At 44.5% G+C, this 17,769-nt stretch overlaps 1 protein-coding gene across 1 annotated transcript in view; it reads left to right on the forward strand.

Annotated features, from left to right (window-relative positions):
• The window catches only part of GRHL1 (grainyhead like transcription factor 1), a 71,274-nt gene that overhangs the window by 12,444 nt on the left and 41,061 nt on the right, over positions 1-17,769 (forward strand). Inside the window, exons 2-6 of the mRNA XM_015410304.1 lie at positions 2,878-3,064; positions 10,337-10,407; positions 12,386-12,776; positions 14,769-14,845; positions 16,300-16,445. Coding sequence (XP_015265790.1) covers positions 2,878-3,064; positions 10,337-10,407; positions 12,386-12,776; positions 14,769-14,845; positions 16,300-16,445 — 872 coding nt within the window. The remainder of the gene's footprint in view (positions 1-2,877; positions 3,065-10,336; positions 10,408-12,385; positions 12,777-14,768; positions 14,846-16,299; positions 16,446-17,769) is intronic.

A 17,769-nucleotide genomic window follows, 5' to 3' on the forward strand; every position in this document is an offset into this window, starting at 1 on the left:
CCCACAGCCATTTGAGGGGAAAACATAGAGTTTTCCCCTCAAATGGCTGTGGCCCCGCCCCCAGCGTGCCCGGCGTCATCACGTCACCTCCGGCTGACGTGCACGCCGGGGTGGGGTTTCCCCCGGGGCCCGATTCCGTGGCGGCAGAAATCAGGCCTCCAAAGCGGGGTGAAATCCGCCCCCAGGGGGGACTTGGCAGCCCTACTTAGCACCCATAGGTTCACATAGCTATTTAACAGTGTAGGAGACAAAATGTTGGCCAGAGGAGGCCAAAGAGGTCTCCAGTACAGTGCTGTGGCATCCATTTACTGTGGAATGAATGCATGCAGTTTTATTCAGAATAGTTCTTCATGCTTTCCACGTGTATTATTTGAGAACCTCAGCAGTAGGATTTTGGCTTTGTTTATGGCCTGTTTCTTAGCTGGAATTCTTGTTGCATTTGGACTTGGAGTAGAAATGAAGCATTTGTTTGTGACTCACCCCGATGGTCCCCATATGCTGTGACATGAGAGTTTTCATAGGCAACCACAACCTCCATCAAATGTATGAAATGTACTCTGAGAGAGCCAGCCTACTGGCATCTAAGATTAACTCAAGTTGTGTGGAAAGGCTCATGCCCATTAACAAATTCTAGTGAATGACCAAGGATTCAGTTTTCTATCTCCAGTCCTACTTCTCCTCCATCTCCCCTAAAATGCATTAATTCTGTCCAGTTACCCCATCAGAAAAGAGCTAATGTGTTAAGTGTATCTGACCACAGTGTGAGGTACAACTGAATTTTCCCCCCTGTAGGTGTGTTTGTGTGCATCTGCTTTCATGATTGATGGTATCTTGTGTTTGCAAGTCCCTCACTCCAGTATTTTAAGTAAAACTTGATTTCTGTCTGAAATATCAGCTAACTCTTGTGTACAACTGATAGCTCTTTTGGTATTGATTGACACAACAGGGTTTGCTAGGACAATAGAGCTCTTAAAATTTGGCTTTTGGCTTTAAAAATTCTGCTTTTCTGAATGATCAGAGACGGCCATCTTGTTGAACTGGAGTTGATCTCCAATCAGTTCTAGGTCAATGTAAGCTTATTAACATATCCTCTTGTATGCTGCTCTTTGCACTTGTTTCTCTATGAATGAACATAAATTGGCAGGGAGTGAAGCTGTTGGCTGAAAGGCCACTCGAACTTATACAGTACTGACTATCTTCTTGCATAAGGGCAGTTGTTGCCTGTTGTTTTCTGGCCACCAAGGAAGATGCAAAGCTCTAGCACTCTCAAGGCATTTATAAAATAAGGTTCTAACTTTTAAAAAATATCACTTTTTTTTTGGTCTCCTGCCTTTCCAATATGTGTCTTGCTCCACAATTATGAATTCATTTTAGGTTCCCCCTGTAATATGTACAGTTCAGATAATTTATTATATTTTATGTAAAGGCATAGGTAAACATAACGGGAGAGGTCAGGGGTAAAGCCCATTCCCTGTTAATGTCGGGTTGGATTCTTTGTCTGCCAGAAACTTTGGCAGCTGTTCAGAGCAGACATTGGGTTGAACAGACCAGCAGTCTGACACGAAACAAGTCTGCTTTCTATATGTTTCTGGGCAGGGCTTCACATGCTTCGTGTACTTGTAACTTCGAAGTATAACACCAAGAAGAATATCATGATAGAAAATTAAAATTCAGCTCAACTTGCGCTTAGTATGAGTGTTAATATACAATGTAAAGGTAAAGGTTGCCTTGCTCGAAAGCCAGTCGAATCCAACTCTAGGGTTGTGGTGCTCATCTCCGTTTCAAAGCCGAAGAGCCAGCGCTGTATGAAGACATTTCCGTGGTCATGTGTCCGGCATGACTAAACACCAAGGCGCACAGAACGCTGTTACCTTCCCACTGAAGTGGTACCTATTTATCTACTTGCAATTTCTTGCTTTTGAACTGCTAGATTGGCAGGAGCTGGAACTAGAGACGGGAGCTCACTCCGTCATGCAACACACTCGGGTCTCGAACTGCTGAACTACCGACCTTCCACAGCCTGCAGTTCAGTGTCTTAACCACTTGAGCCACCGCAGCTCCAATATACAATGACCATCTAGTTAATATACAATGACCAGCTGTGAGGTCTTTGGCACAGAGGCCACAATGGCTGTCGGAATATACTATCCTCCATCTGTAAAAAAGAAACATGATATGGCCACAGCTGATTGAATTGCAGTTTGGTGGAATGGGAGATATAGAGGTGCCATGCAATACAAGAATGAAATAGGATGCTCAGATAAAGACATTGTTAGCACAACTGTTAATTAATTAAAGAGCCAGTTTTGTATAGTGGTTAGGATCGCAGACTCTAATCTGGGAGAACCAGGTTTGATTCTCCACTCCTCTACATGCAGCTGCTGGTGTGACCTTGGGTCAGTCATAAGTTCTTTCAGAGCTGTTCTCTCAAGGTCAGTTCTCGGGAGAGCTTTCTCAGCCCTACCTACTTCATAGGGTGTCTGTTGTGGAAAGGAAAGGGATTTTAAGCTGCTCTGAGACTCCTTCAGGTAGTGAATGGTGGGGTATAAATCCAATCTCTTCTTAAAAATAAATTTTAAAAAAGTTTTAAATCTTGTGCCTGGTTTCTAAGGGGTTGTTGCGCATGTGTACATACACGCTTGGGTTTTTGAGGCCCCCATCTTGTCTAATTGCAGTGTGGTTTGAAAAGTTGCTCCTGAAATTCAGGGAATCCTCCCAAATGGTATCCAGACTTCTGCATGGAGTTGTAAGCAGAAGGGGGAAACCGGCACAGTCCAACCTGTAGAGGTTCTTCAGGCATACACGTGGACCTCTTTGGATCCCAGTTGTTATATGCTTTGAACATTATTGTGTTTGTTTTTCAATTTCTCTCTAAAGCAAAAGGCCAGTCTTGGTTCTTCAAAATGACACCCTCTACTCCCAGAGGCGACCCTACACCAGTGAGGATGAAGCCTGGAAATCCTTTCTCGAAAACCCTCTTACAGCAGCCACTAAAGCCATGATGAGCATCAACGGGGATGAAGATAGCGCTGCTGCCCTGGGACTGCTGTACGACTACTATAAGGTAGCTTCTTGGCACGTCTGAAGAAGCTGGAGGGCACTTTGGTTTGCCCGTGGCCTTTAAGAAAGGAGAAGTCCAGGCTTTTGCTGCTCTGGCTGGAAACCTTGGCACAGCTTATTTTGGTAGTGGCTATAAATAGTGTAATGAGAACTTCTGGTTATATAGCTCAAAGTAAGAACAGAATTGTATCAGATAATTTCCCCCCAAGTTATGATTAAGCAAACTGTTCTGGAATAATGTGCAAAAGGTCAAGGCGATGGTTTTTAATGTGTTGCAGTGAGGACACTGTGTGTGCGTGTTGCAAAGTTATGGAAATATGTCTGTTGACCCCGTAGAACCCAATGGGCTTGGGATGAGGTCCTGCGTTACCTCTACAGGGTAACTGCAGTTTACCATCTGAAAACCTGGAAGCATTGCTATCTCTGGTGACACACCAGGCATTCTCATAGTATTGGGTTCCAGTCTTTAAGGTAATAATCAGTAGGGGATATGCTTGTCACATAAATTTCTCTGTGCCTAAATTCCAGTGGCTTTCCTTAGGAGCTGGTCATCTGGGCGCTGAGCACCTAACTTATAGAATAGAATAATAGAATCACAGAGTTGGAAGGGGCCATACAAGCCATCTAAGTCCAACCCTCTGCTCAATGCAGGATCAACCTAGAGCATCCCTGACAAGTGTTTGTCCAGCCGCTGCTTAAAGACTGCCAGTGAGGGGGAGCTCACCACCTCCCTAGGCAGCTGATTCCACTGTTGAATAACTCTGACTGTGAAAAGGTTTTTCCTAAGATCCAGCCGGTACCTTCCCACCCTTAATTTAAACCCATTATTGCGAGTCCTATTTTCTGCTAATGACAGGAGCAGCTCTCTGCCCTCCTCTAAGTGACAGCCCTTCAAATACTTAAAGAGAGCAATTATGTCCCCCCTCAACCTCCTCTTCTCCAGACTGAACATTCCCAAGTCCCTCAGCCTTTCCTCATAGGGTTTGGTCTCCAGGCCCCTGATCATCTCCGGCGCTTTCCTCTGCATGTGCTCCATTCTGTCCACATCCTTGTTGAAGTGAGGCCTCCAGAACTGCACACAATACTCCAGGTGCAGCCTGACCAGTGTACAGCAGGACTATCACATCTTGTGATTTGGATGTTATGCCTCTGTTGGTACACCCCAAGATTGCATTAGCCTTTTTGTCGCTGCATCAAACTGGCTGCTCGCATTTAACTTTCGGTCCAGCCATACCCCAAAATCTTGTTCATATACACTGCTACTCAGAAGTGTATCACCCTCCAGTATGCATGTTCCTCATTTTTGTTACCCAGATGTAGAACTCAGCACTAATCCTTGTTAAATTGCATCTTGTTCATATCTGTCCACTTTTCCAATGTGTTCAGATCTTGATTAATTCTATCTCTGTCTTCTGGTATGTTCGCTGCTCCTCCCAATTTGGTGTCATCTGCAAATTTAATGAGTAGCCCCTCCACACCCTCATCCAGATCATTTATAAAAACATTGAAAAGTACTGGGTCCAGAACCACCCCATTGGACAGCTCCCTCCATTCAGATGAAATGCCATTGACATCTACTCTCTGAGTGCGATTCTCCAACCAGTTCCCTGTCCACCTAACTATCCTAGAGTTCAGTCTATGGTCCTCTAGTTTACCCATCAGAACATCATGGGGAAACTGTCAAAAGCTTTACTGAAATCCAGGTAAACAACATCAGCAGCATTCCCTTGGTCTGGCAGGACTTGTTGGGGTCAAATCCGTGCTGACTTTTCTGGACCACCAAGTTGTCCTTTAGATGCTTGCAGATTGATCCCTTTAAAATCTGCTTCGGTATCTTCCCTGGGACCTCTGGGTCAGACTGGCTGGCCTGCAGTTTCTTGGGTCATCCTTCCTCCCCTTTTTGAAAATTGGGATAGCATCTGCCTCCTCCAGTCTTGTGGCACATCTCCCATCTTCCAAGAGGTCTAGAAGAGGATGGACAAAAGCTCTGCAAGCTCTCTAGAAAGTTCTTTGAGCACTCTTGGGTGGATACCATCTGGCCTGGGGATTTGTACTCATTCAATGTAGCCAGGTGCTTCTCAACTACCTCTCTGTCCATGCCAACCAGCAGCCTGGACGCTGTACCTTGCCTACTGTCATCTCTAGATGAGCCTGTTCTCTTCACGGAAAAACTGAGGCAAAATAGGCATCAAGCCTTTCTGCTGTCTCTCAGTCCTCTGCCAGAGTTTCTCCATTTTCACTCAGCAGTGGGCCCATCGCCTCTTTTATCTTGCATTTTCTTCTCACATATCTGAAGAAGATTTTCTTGTTGTAGCGAGCCTCCCTGGCCAGCTTTAGCTCACTGTGAGCTTTCGCCTCTCTGATGGCTGACCTACAGTGCCTAGCAACCCACAGATACTCTTCTTTAGAGGTATGTCCTTGCCTCTGTTTCTTGAACATTTCCTTTTTTCTCCCTTAGCACATCACACAGTTCTCTGTTCAATCCATGTTGGCTTCTTGGATGCCGTACCGTGTTTCCTTCTTGTTGAAATAGTGACTGCTTGAGCTTGTAAGAGCTCTTGTTTTAGGAGAGCCCGCCCTTCACTTGCTCCTCTCCCTTCCAGCAGTCTTGCCCGTGGAATGATTCTCACCATGCCTCTGGGTCTATTAAAGTCTGCCCTACTGAAATCTAACATATACATGTGGCTACGAACTTCCTTGGTCTCCCAGAGCAATAGGAATTCTAGCAGGACTTCTTAGGTTTCATTAACCTGTCACTCATGGTCTAGTTTTGGAAGATTTTCTTATTCTGAGGCAGAAGTCCCCAACCTTTCTGAGCCAGTTCACAGCTTTGGAGTTCTGACAGAGGGTGGTGGACACAACCACAAAACAGCAGCTGCAGGAGGTGGTGCCAGCCGTAAAAATGATAGGGAGTGGGATTATGCAGAACTTTGTAGCTCTTCAGCATTTCAGGCAGACATCCTATTTAACTGGATGTGTGTGTGTTTTTTTTAAATGAACATATTTTTAAAATATTTTTCTTGCACACCCAAAATAAGTATACTTTTGAGCTAGCGAGAAAACCCTTGTCTGGCAGATCTCCAGTGGCCAATAAGAAGCTCTCTTGGGCAAGAGCCTCACCTGAACCCGCCTACTTTCAAAAAGCAGGTGCCACGGCACCCATGAGAGCCGCGTTGGGGACCCCTGTTCTGAGGTTTCCAATTCCAGGGGGTTGCATGCTCAGTGGTGCTGTGATAGCCAGTAGAAGATTTTTTTCAAAGACAAAAATTAAAAGGCAGGCAAATGATTTGGGTCGAGATAAGGGTGAGAGCAGACTAGGAAGGAAGGGACCTCAATGTTCACCCGGTTCCTCCTTGTTGCTCAAGGACTCCTTCCTGTCCTTGCACTGGTTGGTGCTTTTATGGAATTATGGCATTCATACATGGGCCTTGCCACCTTTCTCCAAATAAGACACTTGTGACTTAATGCTCCTCTTTCATTAAGCGGCTGTGTTTCCCATGCATTTCTCAGGAGTCCCGTGTGACTATACCCTTTCAGCTATGGGGGTGCTCTCCAATCTCAAGCCCAGGAGCTTTGCCCGGCATCCAAAAAAGGTAGCATACCAAAGACTGCCAAGTGAAATCTTTAGGACAGTGTGGTTTCATATTGATGATGGTCCCTTAGTCAGGAGTAGTATCATACAGCAGCCATGTGTTGTTATACCCTTGTTTTTACATATCCAAAACAGGTCAGGTAAGCCACAGAACTGGTTTGACCCACCGTTGTTGGCTTTTAGCATCTGCCTTGTAAAAAACAATTATGGAAGTCTGGTGAAAGAACAGCTGTATAGGGGCGTATCATCGTAGATGTGCAGTTGTGAGCATCAGAACTCATAAGTGATACAATCTCACCCCAGTACAAACAATTCCTGGTGTGTCAATGATATTCTACGCCAAGGGTAGGAAAACTATTCAGTTCTGTCTCTAAATATGCTAAGGTTATAAAAAGGAAAACTAGTTTTTCCATAATGTATTCCAGTCCCAACTGCAAGTACATATTACAAAACGCTTGGGTTCTGTCAAAATTTGGGAAGCTTTGGCAAGGAATAGGATATGGTACCAAGAGAAGTTTGGAGTATGTATAAAGAAAAAAGGTAAAGGATAGTGATGTGCTACGAAGGAAAAGGTCTGCAATATGCATGCAAATGAAGACTGAAAGCAAAATTTTCAGCTGTATCCAGCTGTTCAGGAATATTGGAAGCCAGTTTATTACAGATTAAAGCTAAATTTTTCATCAGATGTATGGAGTTATGATGAAGTTGGAGGAAACGAAAGAAAGCCCACCTCCCCTTTGTTTTGTCTTATGAAGGATGAACTCTGTATCTGCTCAGGATGCCAGCTTGCTGGTAAACAAGCTGGTATCAGAGTGAATTCATTCTTTAATAAAACTGCCCACTTTGCAAGCGGAAAAGCCTTGAAGGAAGGGGGGGGGTTCATTGGAAGTACATTTTAAGAAAATCCCCCAACAGTTGGTATCTGCCCTGGAACTGATTTCTGAAGAATGGGTAGGAAAGCTCCTGAACAAGAAATTTGTAAAGATAACCGTCTTAAAGTATGGTGAAGATCTCATCCTCAGCATTTCTACAGGCCATACAAAACTTATAATTATAATCTGCTGACCTAGGAGTATGTAGTTAGGGCATTTTGTATATGTACCTTTTAAGAGAAATGTTGTTTAGGCTATGTGGCAGAATATGTCTGCTCTGGCCTGCAGGCCCCATTTCCACCCTGCCCTCCTAGGGGTTCCCAACTCCCTGGAGGGGCTTTTCTTTTACTCATGAGTAGCTGCTCCCACCACCTGATCAATACAGAGATTTCCCACTGAGGGGATCAGGACCCTCAGCTTCCCTTCCCAGCCTCAGAGGCCTGGCCTCTATATCCCCTGCTGGCCCTGTGCCTGGTTACCCCAGGGACAGTCTACTGCTTTGTGTGCCCCTGGGGGAATAGCCAGTTGCCAACTGCTTGCCTCCCCCTCCCCAGGGCTCCCTTTTAAAACTGCATGTCCGAAACAGTGGGGGTCTGTGCGGTACAGATAACCGCTCCTCACATCAGCAGTTTAAAACATTTATTAAAATGAAAAAGTTTACAAGCATTTTTAGCACCGCACCAGATTGAAGCAAGGAAGAACAAAAGAAATTGGTAAAACGCAAATCCTCTGTCCCTTTCAGCTATACGTGCCCTATCTGATAGTAAAAGATAGGACAGGCTCTTTATCTTAGGTGTTCTAGTTCTCTAAAGATCTACCATTACTTTAAGGCTTGCTCCTAGCTCTTTAGGCCAGCTACATGGTCCAAGATGGCTGCCTGCTGCCCAACTCAGACAACAGGTCTGTTTAGCTCAGCATCCCAAGGAAAAAGAGCTGTTTCCTGTTGCCCAAAGATCTTATCCCCTCTGTTTCCCCTCCCCCTTGACCCTGGTCAAGCCAGGTCAAAGCTTCTTTTCCTGTTGTCTCCAGGAAGCCCCTTCCTGTAACCTATCTAGCAATTACCACCTCCAACCTCTTTTCCCTGCTTGGAGAAGAAGGGTGAACCGGCCCCATCCCATTGTCTCTAGTAAGATCCATTAGTATTTCTTAAGAAAAGCGTTCAGAAGGCCATGGGCTAATCCCCCCCCCCCTGCCAGTTCTTAGAGGGAAAAAATGGTCTAAATGCACAGTGGAGCCCTGCTTGTTGCCAACCTACCAGGAGACAATGCATTTCTCCATAGGCTATAAGAACGAAATTGCATGTTGGCAACATGAGTCTGGGAACAGTTTTTCCCCTGTGTGTGCTGCCCACCCCCCGACACGGGAGGTATTTACGGTGGAGAATCTGCAGGAGGACAGAGCCTCAACTTTTCTCCATCTGCCAGCTCTTTGCAAATGGTCCTTGCCTTCATTTTAGCATTGAAAGCCAAACACTGGTTTGGGATCCCTGTGGTACCCCTTCAAAAGCTTTCTCCTAAATGTGTTTCATTGTGTTGAGCTTGGTTTCAGGGTCATGAAATATGTAGACCATTAGCACTGGAAAATCTGTGTCCTGAGAAATGGGGCTGTTAAGGTGTCCCTTGGCTGACTTACAGAGGACCAGAGCACAGCTTCAGTGTGGCTTGCTAAGTCTGGAAGCCTTTTAGCACATCACTCCTGCTTTTTACAAGTTGTGTGAGCCTGTAGTACCTGCTGTTTAAAGACATTACTTAAATGGCTTGTATTTGCCAGGTTAAAGAGTGGTGTTGCTAAGGCAGCTAATTTAAGTGCTTTTAAGGTATTTGATTAATGCCTCCTAATGTTGAAACCAATCTTCAAAAAAACCCTTGGTATTTAGAGTACAGTTGTTCAAATATGCTGAAGTTAAGATCACTGCTGTACTTTTTAAAACCACCTTAAACCAGTCTATTTGCTACCTTGGGAAGCATTTTTTTAATAAAACATTTTATTTAGGATATAATCAATCAAGTCCAACATTTGTTATAAATTTTTACAGTTTTACATCCTCCCCCCCCCCCCCAACATGGCTTCCCACAGTGCTCCAACCTCCTGTTCGATTCTTAAATTTTCTTCTTCCATCCATTTTCTCATTACATGTTCAATAGGTAACTAATCTCTTAATTATTATACCTTTATCCATACTTATTACTAAACCTTAGCATTTAATAATTGTTAAAGCAAACTAAATTGTCTCTTACATCCCAGTGTTTTTCCACATAGTCCTTTAGATCTTTCCAGTCCGCAACAAAGTCTTCTGCTTCCATATTGTTAAGTTTCCTTGTCATTTTGTCCATTTCCACCATAAAAAGTAATTTTTTAATCCAATCTCCGATTTCCAGGACTTTATCTTGCTTCCAACATTGAGCATAGGTCATTCTGGCAGATGTAATCATATACCACATCAATCTTCTTTTTGCCACATTGACCTCTTCTACCTTGGGAAGCATTCAGTAGCTTGTAGCTATAGGATTTAGAAGATTTGTCCCTGTACACCTCAGAGACTTACCCCATGTGCAAGCCACAGCCAGGTAAATATGAACACACTGATGCTCTATTAAAACGTCTCTTACTCAGTTTAGCCAGGAGGCGGTTAAAGCGTCCTTTTGCCGCCCCCAAAATCAACTTCTGTGGAAATTTTTTTCAATATTTCCTAACTTGTCTGTGTCCTGTCTGCTGTTACGTTGAAGGTATGTAAAGAAAAGCAATTTTTTTTTCTAGTACAATTTTTTCTAAATAAGATTAAATGTATTATTCTTGTGCTTCATACATTAAGGTTCCCCGCGACAGGAGAGCACCAGCAGTGAAACCAGATGCTGATCACTCTGAGCACGATCATACCAAAAGGTTCAGTATTCATACTTGCAGCACTTAAAAAACAACAACACTCTACTCTACTTTGCATTTTCCTATGCAAGGGGAAGAAGTGTAATTAAATGAATCTTCTCCCCCAGATTGATATAGTTACTGCAGTCTCTACGGCTTGCATCCTTGGCAACATGAGCAGCTCTCCCACTTCCTGCTGCAGTCTTCTGTGACCCCCGAATTTGTCCTCCTATGGAACAGTGGACACTCCCCCCCCCCCTTCCCGGGAACACCATGAGTGTCAGAGTGGAAGGCTGCCGTGAGAGGGGGAGAACCAGCAAAAGATCGCCCTCCCCGTCTTCCACAAACAGACATACCTAGCACATGTGTAAAGGGTGTGTGTGCTGGGATTCAAGCCCATAGATACAAGTTGTACATATTTTGGCTAGTGTTGCTGACTCTTCTCCTTGTGCTCATGGCAGGCAGATCAAAGTAAGTGAGTAGGAGGCAGCTCATGGAGGCAGGCCTTGGTGTCCTCAGGAAGAGGAACTTCAGGCAGTTGCAGCACAAGAAATAAAAAAAATTGGAGGTGTCATTGAAGGGGCGGAGTGCATTTCAGGCCAGGCTCTGTTCTACATAATAGAATTCTGAGAGGGTCTTGTTCCCTTCATTAAGCTGTGTTGAGACACACACCCCCTTCTGGCTCCTGTTTTACCCCACCCTTTAGGGTTGCCAGCCCCCAGGTCTGGGCGGGGGTTCCCCCGCTTCTGGGGACTTCAACTCGCCCCCGGCCAGCTGGCTGGTGGGGAAGCCCCACCCCCAAGAGCGACCACCTGCCTGTCCCCCCTCTCCCTTCCCTCCTGCCTGATTTAAAGGGCTTCATCTGTTCGACGGGGACCATGTGGCCCGCCGATCAGCTGGAGAGCCCTTTAAATCTAGCAGGAGAGAGAGAGTGGTGGTTGCAGGCCACACGCTCAGCTTGCAAAAAGACTTCGGCCACGGTACACAGGGCTGATTTCCTCCAGCCCTGCGTGCCGCGACCCTCACCCTGCTTGCAAAAAACCTTTAAAGGGACTTTTTGTGAGCTGAACATGAGGCTTGAGACTGCCCCCTCCCTCCCTCCTCCTAGAGTTAAAGGACTCTCCAGCTGCTTGGCGGGCCACATGGTCCCCACCAATCAGCTGAAGCCCTTTAAATCGGGCAGGAGGGGAGGGAGAGGGGTGGCAGGGTGGGTGGTTGTGCTTGTGGGTGGAGCTTGAGGTGGGGCTTGGGGAATTCCTGCTCACCCCTGGAATGCTCCCCAAATCCCCCTGCCAGAACAATGAGGGGACCAGTGTTCCCTCTGAGCTGAGTTAGTGTGAGCTAGCTCACAGTTTTTTAGCCTCCAGCTCACACATTTTTGTTTTCGTTCAGGAAGGATGGATCCAGAGGGAAACTAATTTTATGCAGTAGCCAAAGTGTCCGCTCACAATTTTAATGCCAGTAGCTCGCAAAGTAGAATTTTTGCTCACAAGACACCACAGCTTAGAGGGAGCATTGGAGGGGACCTGGCAACCTTACCACCCTTGTGCCCTGATCCCCCCCTTGCATCCTGATTCCCCCCCCCCTTTCACTGCCATCACCTCTGCTTTTCTTCTTCTTTCAAGGAATGGGTGGGCTCAGTGATAGTATTTCAGTTGCTTAGGACCTCAAGAGAGAGTCTTGTGAGACTTCTGTTGGATTTTGTCATCTAGGCACTGCAAAATGATATCCAGGACATCATACCCATTTGCAGTCTTGTGAAATCTTGACACTCGAATATTTTTTCCTTTAATGAATGCCCTTTTTTAACTTAAGAATTTTCTACAGTCTGGGGGTTCCCGTATTGTTGGTCTCTTGATTGCAGTCTAACTGTTCTGAGTAACCCAAACAAGCCTCTTGCACACAGAAAATGACAGGGAAACCCTGGGTGTAACTTCAAGCATGGTCTAGCTCAGTGTACAATCTGATCAAACTGAACTCGTTTCTGTGTTTCCACAAGGAACAGCATACCAAGCATGATGGAACAAACGCTCGTATCTACAGGCGAAAACAGAGTGCAAGTCTTGAAAAACATGCCTTTGAATATTGTGCTTCCACACACTTCCCAAATGGCTGTTGACAAGAGGGGTCACCTGACAACTCCAGACACAACTGTCACAGTATCCATTGCATCCATGCCGACCCATCCTATCAAGACGGAAACGCAGTCACACAGCTTCACTGTCGGCATTCCTCCGGCCGTCTATCACCCCGAGACATCTGAACGAGTGGTGGTTTTGGACAGGAGCCTCAACACAGACCAGTTCAGCTCTAGCTCCCAGCCTCAGAATTCCCAGCGGCGTACTCCAGATTCCACTTTGCCAGAGCCTTTTAAAGAAGGAGTGCAGGAGGTACAGCTATAGCCAGAGCCCTTTGCTTGGCATCTCTGGGTAGATGGATGGTCCTTTGCATTTTCCATAATTCAGTGGGACCTAGAAGAAGCCAAGGGACATGGTATCAAGCACAGAATTGGGTTTCCAGAGAAGCTTGAAAATGCTTTCATGTGGTGGTTTCTCTTTTAAAAGTAGCTTTCGCAGGTGCTTTAAAGCAGGGGTGTCGAACTAATTTGTTACGAGGGCCGGATCTGACATAAATGAGACCTTGTTGGGCCGGGCCATGTGTGTCATAAAACATAATGCCAGGGAGCAGAGATATAAACTTTATAAAGGACACAAACACAAAGGTTTTTTTAACTTAAAATTAAAAAAACATGCTTAAAACATTAGCACTTTTGCAGTATTTTGTTTATTTGTGTCTGATAACTGACACCTCTTCTCTGAATCATTGTTTCAAAATGTCTGTGCTGTTGCAATCTTGAGTATGCTGTTCAGGTGTGCATCTGTAAGCTGCAAACCTATGATGACGCAGCAGTAGCAGAACTGGAAGAAGAAGCAGAAGATAGCCATTTCCACTGTGAGCCTGATAGAAGCCCTCCAGGGGCCTGATCCGGCCCCTGGGCCACATGTTTGACACCCCTGCTTTAAAGTGTGTCAGAAGTGCCTTAGGAACCCTGACCTGGATAGCCCAGGCAAACCTGATCTTGTCAGAACTTGGAAGCTGAACAGGGTTGACTCTGGCAAGTACTTGGGTGGGAGACCTCCTTGAAATACCAGCTGTCTGGAGGGTAGGGGTAGGCTTTATTCAGCCACCTCTCTGAATATCCTCCAGGCCCCCTGGAGGGGTCAGTCACCAGTGGTTGCCATGACTTCCAGGTGCACACACACTTGCATATGATTTTTTTTTTTAAGTGTCTTAGGAATTTCAGGAGCCAGTGGATTTGCTGAAAAAGATTACCATGACACACAGGTATTATGTAAAAGAGTAAAATTTCCAAAATAAAAGTTCAACAAATGTGGTTAATTTCATTGCTTGGTACAGAATTGAAGTTACCTTTCTTTTGGCTCTCTTTTTAATGCAGAGCACCCACAGCTTTGTATAGAAGTACCTTTTGCATTCCCCACACTGATTTTTATGCATGCTCACTAGTCTACACATGGATATCAAGTTCCTATTTAATTCTTATATAAACCTGAAATCCCAATCCAGTGGATTAGAAACAGAAGATTTTCTCAAAAGGCCTAAGAGTATAAAGCACTAAATTTAAAACAAAAGCTGTTCCTGGACAATACAAAATCACTACCAAAAGTGCAGGGCTAATCTTTCAGGAGATGGCTCCTTCAGCTTCAGTGTTTGGTAATAAAAGACCTTGAATGTATTTTTGTTTTGTTTTTGCTCACAGTAAGTCTCTCTTCTCACCACAGCGAACGAAGTGGCAGAGCTTAAATGCAAAACAAAATGTAGATTTCGGGGTTTTTAATTCAGTGTCAGTACTGAAGATTTCCCCCTCCCCCTTTTAGACACTCTTCTTTTCCTAAAGAAATTCAGATATCACACAATTATCAGTGATTATCACCATACAGAACTGAAATGCAAGTTCTTTTGCGTAAGGTTTTGCATAAGGTTGTTTGCTGCATTCTGGACCTGACATTTGAGTCTTGGCAGAATGTGCTGTTTTATTTGTTTTTAAAACAAATGGACTGGCATTAAGAGAGAAAGCCCTGGCTAAGAACTTGCTTCTCTGATATTAGAAGTAGGCTTTAGGTTGTCTGTTAATGTGTGTTGGTGACACATAAGTGAAAAAGTGCCATATGTGGGCTACCTAGTGCTTTTCTCATACACACACCCAAGTCTGTTTATGTATGTTCGTTTTAACGTCAATTCTGGTGCGTGGGGATTGCAAATAGTTTGGTCATGATAAACTCAGATTAAAGCATTACATTGCGTCTCTTTGGGGTCTTTATTTTTTTTCCCTGTGGCTGAAAAAAATTATTGATACTTCACAGGTTTTCTTTCCTGCCGAGCTGAATCTCCGGATGGCCAGCATAAATTCTGAAGACTATGTGTTTGAAAACATTGCTGGGTAATTTTTAACCAATCCTATCCTTCAAATCCAGCTATCCAGAAACAGTCTATGTACACCTCTAGCTCACTTGAATGTAGGCCTGCTCTTTCCACAGGACTGAGATTTCTCAACCTGGAGCTGGCAACCCTAATCCTTACCCTGACAGGCAGACCAGAGCAATTGCAACTCAACATCTAGCTCCCCTAAAGAGTGTACCATGCATAACTATAGCCATTAAAAGGCTGATTTTGGATGCTGAATAGGGATGTGCGCTCGGTAAATACCAAGCCAAATAAATACCTGAAAAATACCTTGTCAGTGATCTGTATTTGGCTACCAAAATAGCTATGCCTGAATAAAAGCCAATATTATTCGGTTTTATAGGCTTTTGTTCGGCACGTCTAAATGCGTTCCATTCCCTTGCTTAGTTATGCTGCCACCATAGCCCAACTCGGCCAGTGAACTGAATGTATTTAAACTTTGCCCATCAGCACAGATAGGAGCAAGTCCATGGGTGAAGCTCTGTTTAATTAAATAGATGGCCACTGGAGTTTGTAGCATGTAAATATGGAACTTTCTGAGCTTTCATATTATGCACAGAAACACTAAATCCAAAGCATTGTATGTGCACTGGAGAATCCCTTGATAAAGTAAATTACTTTCCCCTCCTCTTTGAAATTTAATATCTGGTAGTGCAGAATAATACCTGTGCTATGGACTAGCCAGAAGACTCAAGGAAAAGCACAGTAACACTTCCTCTCCTTGTGCACATAAGAATTTGGCAGTATATTGGATCCCCTTTCTAAATCTCTGGGTAGATGTGATCTGATATGACTGACAGAAATGACACTTCATTTTTCCAACATGGAAACCAACCTTTGTGTCCCCATTCATGGCATCACTGTATATGTACATGGTGTCAGAGAATATTGGCCTTGGGCTAGAAAGGTCTGGATTGAGACCCCTGCTTGGCCTGGTATTTTGGGCAAGTCACTGTCTTGGTGTAACCTGTCTCACAAACTCTGTATGGAGAGAAAAAGGGATATCCCCATGTGCCCCGTGTTGGAAAGGTATAATCAAATGTAATTGACAATTAATTCCTTATCATATAAAGAGTATATTGCAAGCTGTGGTATAACACACTGGGTCGGTAAGAAAGGGAAGGGTCTCTTTCTTTCCCCCCCCCGTACATTATTTATTTATTTATTTATTTATTTGGATTCAGAAGCGTATTCCAAGCAAGAAAAACATGACATAAAATGGTCATCGCAAGATAAACCCTTTCTTACTCATCCAGTTGGTTAGATTTCCTTGCCTTAAATAAGGAGATATCAACCTTTAAAAATGCATTAAGAAGACTGCCAAAATAGAAAGAGCAGGTAGGGGTGCACAGCCCCATTCCTCATCTGGCATGTTGGTTTAGGATAAATCCAGAAATAATGTAATTATAAATCTCTCCTTTTGATTTTCAGGAACAATTTTGAATACACCCTGGAAGCTTCCAAATCGCTTCGGCAAAAGCCAGGGGATAATACGATGACTTACCTAAACAAGGGCCAATTTTATCCAATTACGCTGAAGGAAATTAGCAGTGGTGAAGGCATCCATCAACCCATTAGTAAAGTTCGAGTGAGTTGTAACTCAAGACATTTTGTTGGAGGAAAGATGGACGTGGTGTGCCCCTGAGGGGATCAGAAGATAGCCAACTGCTGGACCACTTGCTAATTTCTGGTGGCCTCCTTAGTGCCTGTTAGTTGCTGGAGTTAATGTGCAAAAAGAAAAAACAGGAGCAGATGAACTTTGGTCTGATCCAGCAATACTTCAGGCATAGTTAAATTGGGGGGCGGGGAGAGTGTTGCTTCAGGGCATGGTGGGAGAGCCCCAAGTCTACAACTGTAGTCTTAAAATGGCATGCTGCAGGATAAACTGGACTGGATGTTTCTGGTAGTAAAATTGGTTTTCAAAATGGGGCAATGATGGAGAGAGGAAAAAATGGCATTTCTCCTATTGGGAACTTTTTAAGTTGAGAAAAGTATTGACTTGGATGATTAACAGGCTTCATATTATATCACTTGTACAGTGTTCTTTCTCCAGTACAGAACTTTTACAATTTCCTTCTTGTGAGTGTCACAGTAGCCCTCTTATATAGACTAGTCTGAGAAACATGCACTAGACATGCTCCTCTTTCAACTCATGTGCACACATGCATAGGTGCTTGGTACATGCGTGTAGTTAGCTCAGTGACAGAGCACATGCTCTTCGCATGCTGAAGATCCCAGGTTCAATGCATGGCATTTCCAGTTTAATGCAGAAAACTGAGGTCTTGGAGAGTGAAAGAAGGCAGCCCCCAATCTCTGGAAATATTTTGGCTGTTGGTTTGAATGCCAGCGGATCAAAGGGGAGCTTTTCTGGCTCTAGTGTCCACTGCATTCGTTGACGAGGAGCTGCAGCTGATTCAAGTGGGCCTTCTGATCTTGCAAGTTTCTCTTCTTGCTGTCTGGGGGTACAAATTGCAAGGAGAAATTGCAGTTTATTAAAGAGGTGCAAGCCACTAGGGATTACGTGCCTGTCGGCCCTTGGTAGATGTGGTCACACTTCAGCTAAAAATGGCTGCTGGTTAAACCGCAAATATAAGCGTCTTGACCATCCCTCCTCCTCCCTCCCGTGAACACACATGAAGCCGCCTTATATGGAATCAGACCATTGGTTCATCAAGGTCAGTACTGTCTACATGGACTGGCAATGGCTCTCCAGTGTTTCAGGCAGAGGCCTTTCACATCACCTACCACCTCATCCTTTTAGCTGGAGATGCTGGGAATTGAACCTGGGACGGTCTGTGTGCCAAGGAGTTGCTCTGCTGTTGAGCCACAGCCCCTCCCTGCCCCATGCTGACTTTGCCAAAAACCCTGTGGCCTTCATGTCAATTTAATTTTTCTCTCTCT

The sequence above is a fragment of the Gekko japonicus genome, unplaced genomic scaffold, assembly GCF_001447785.1.
Source record: "Gekko japonicus isolate JY-2015 unplaced genomic scaffold, Gekko_japonicus_V1.1 scaffold1325, whole genome shotgun sequence".
Classification (NCBI taxonomy): domain Eukaryota; kingdom Metazoa; phylum Chordata; class Lepidosauria; order Squamata; family Gekkonidae; genus Gekko; species Gekko japonicus.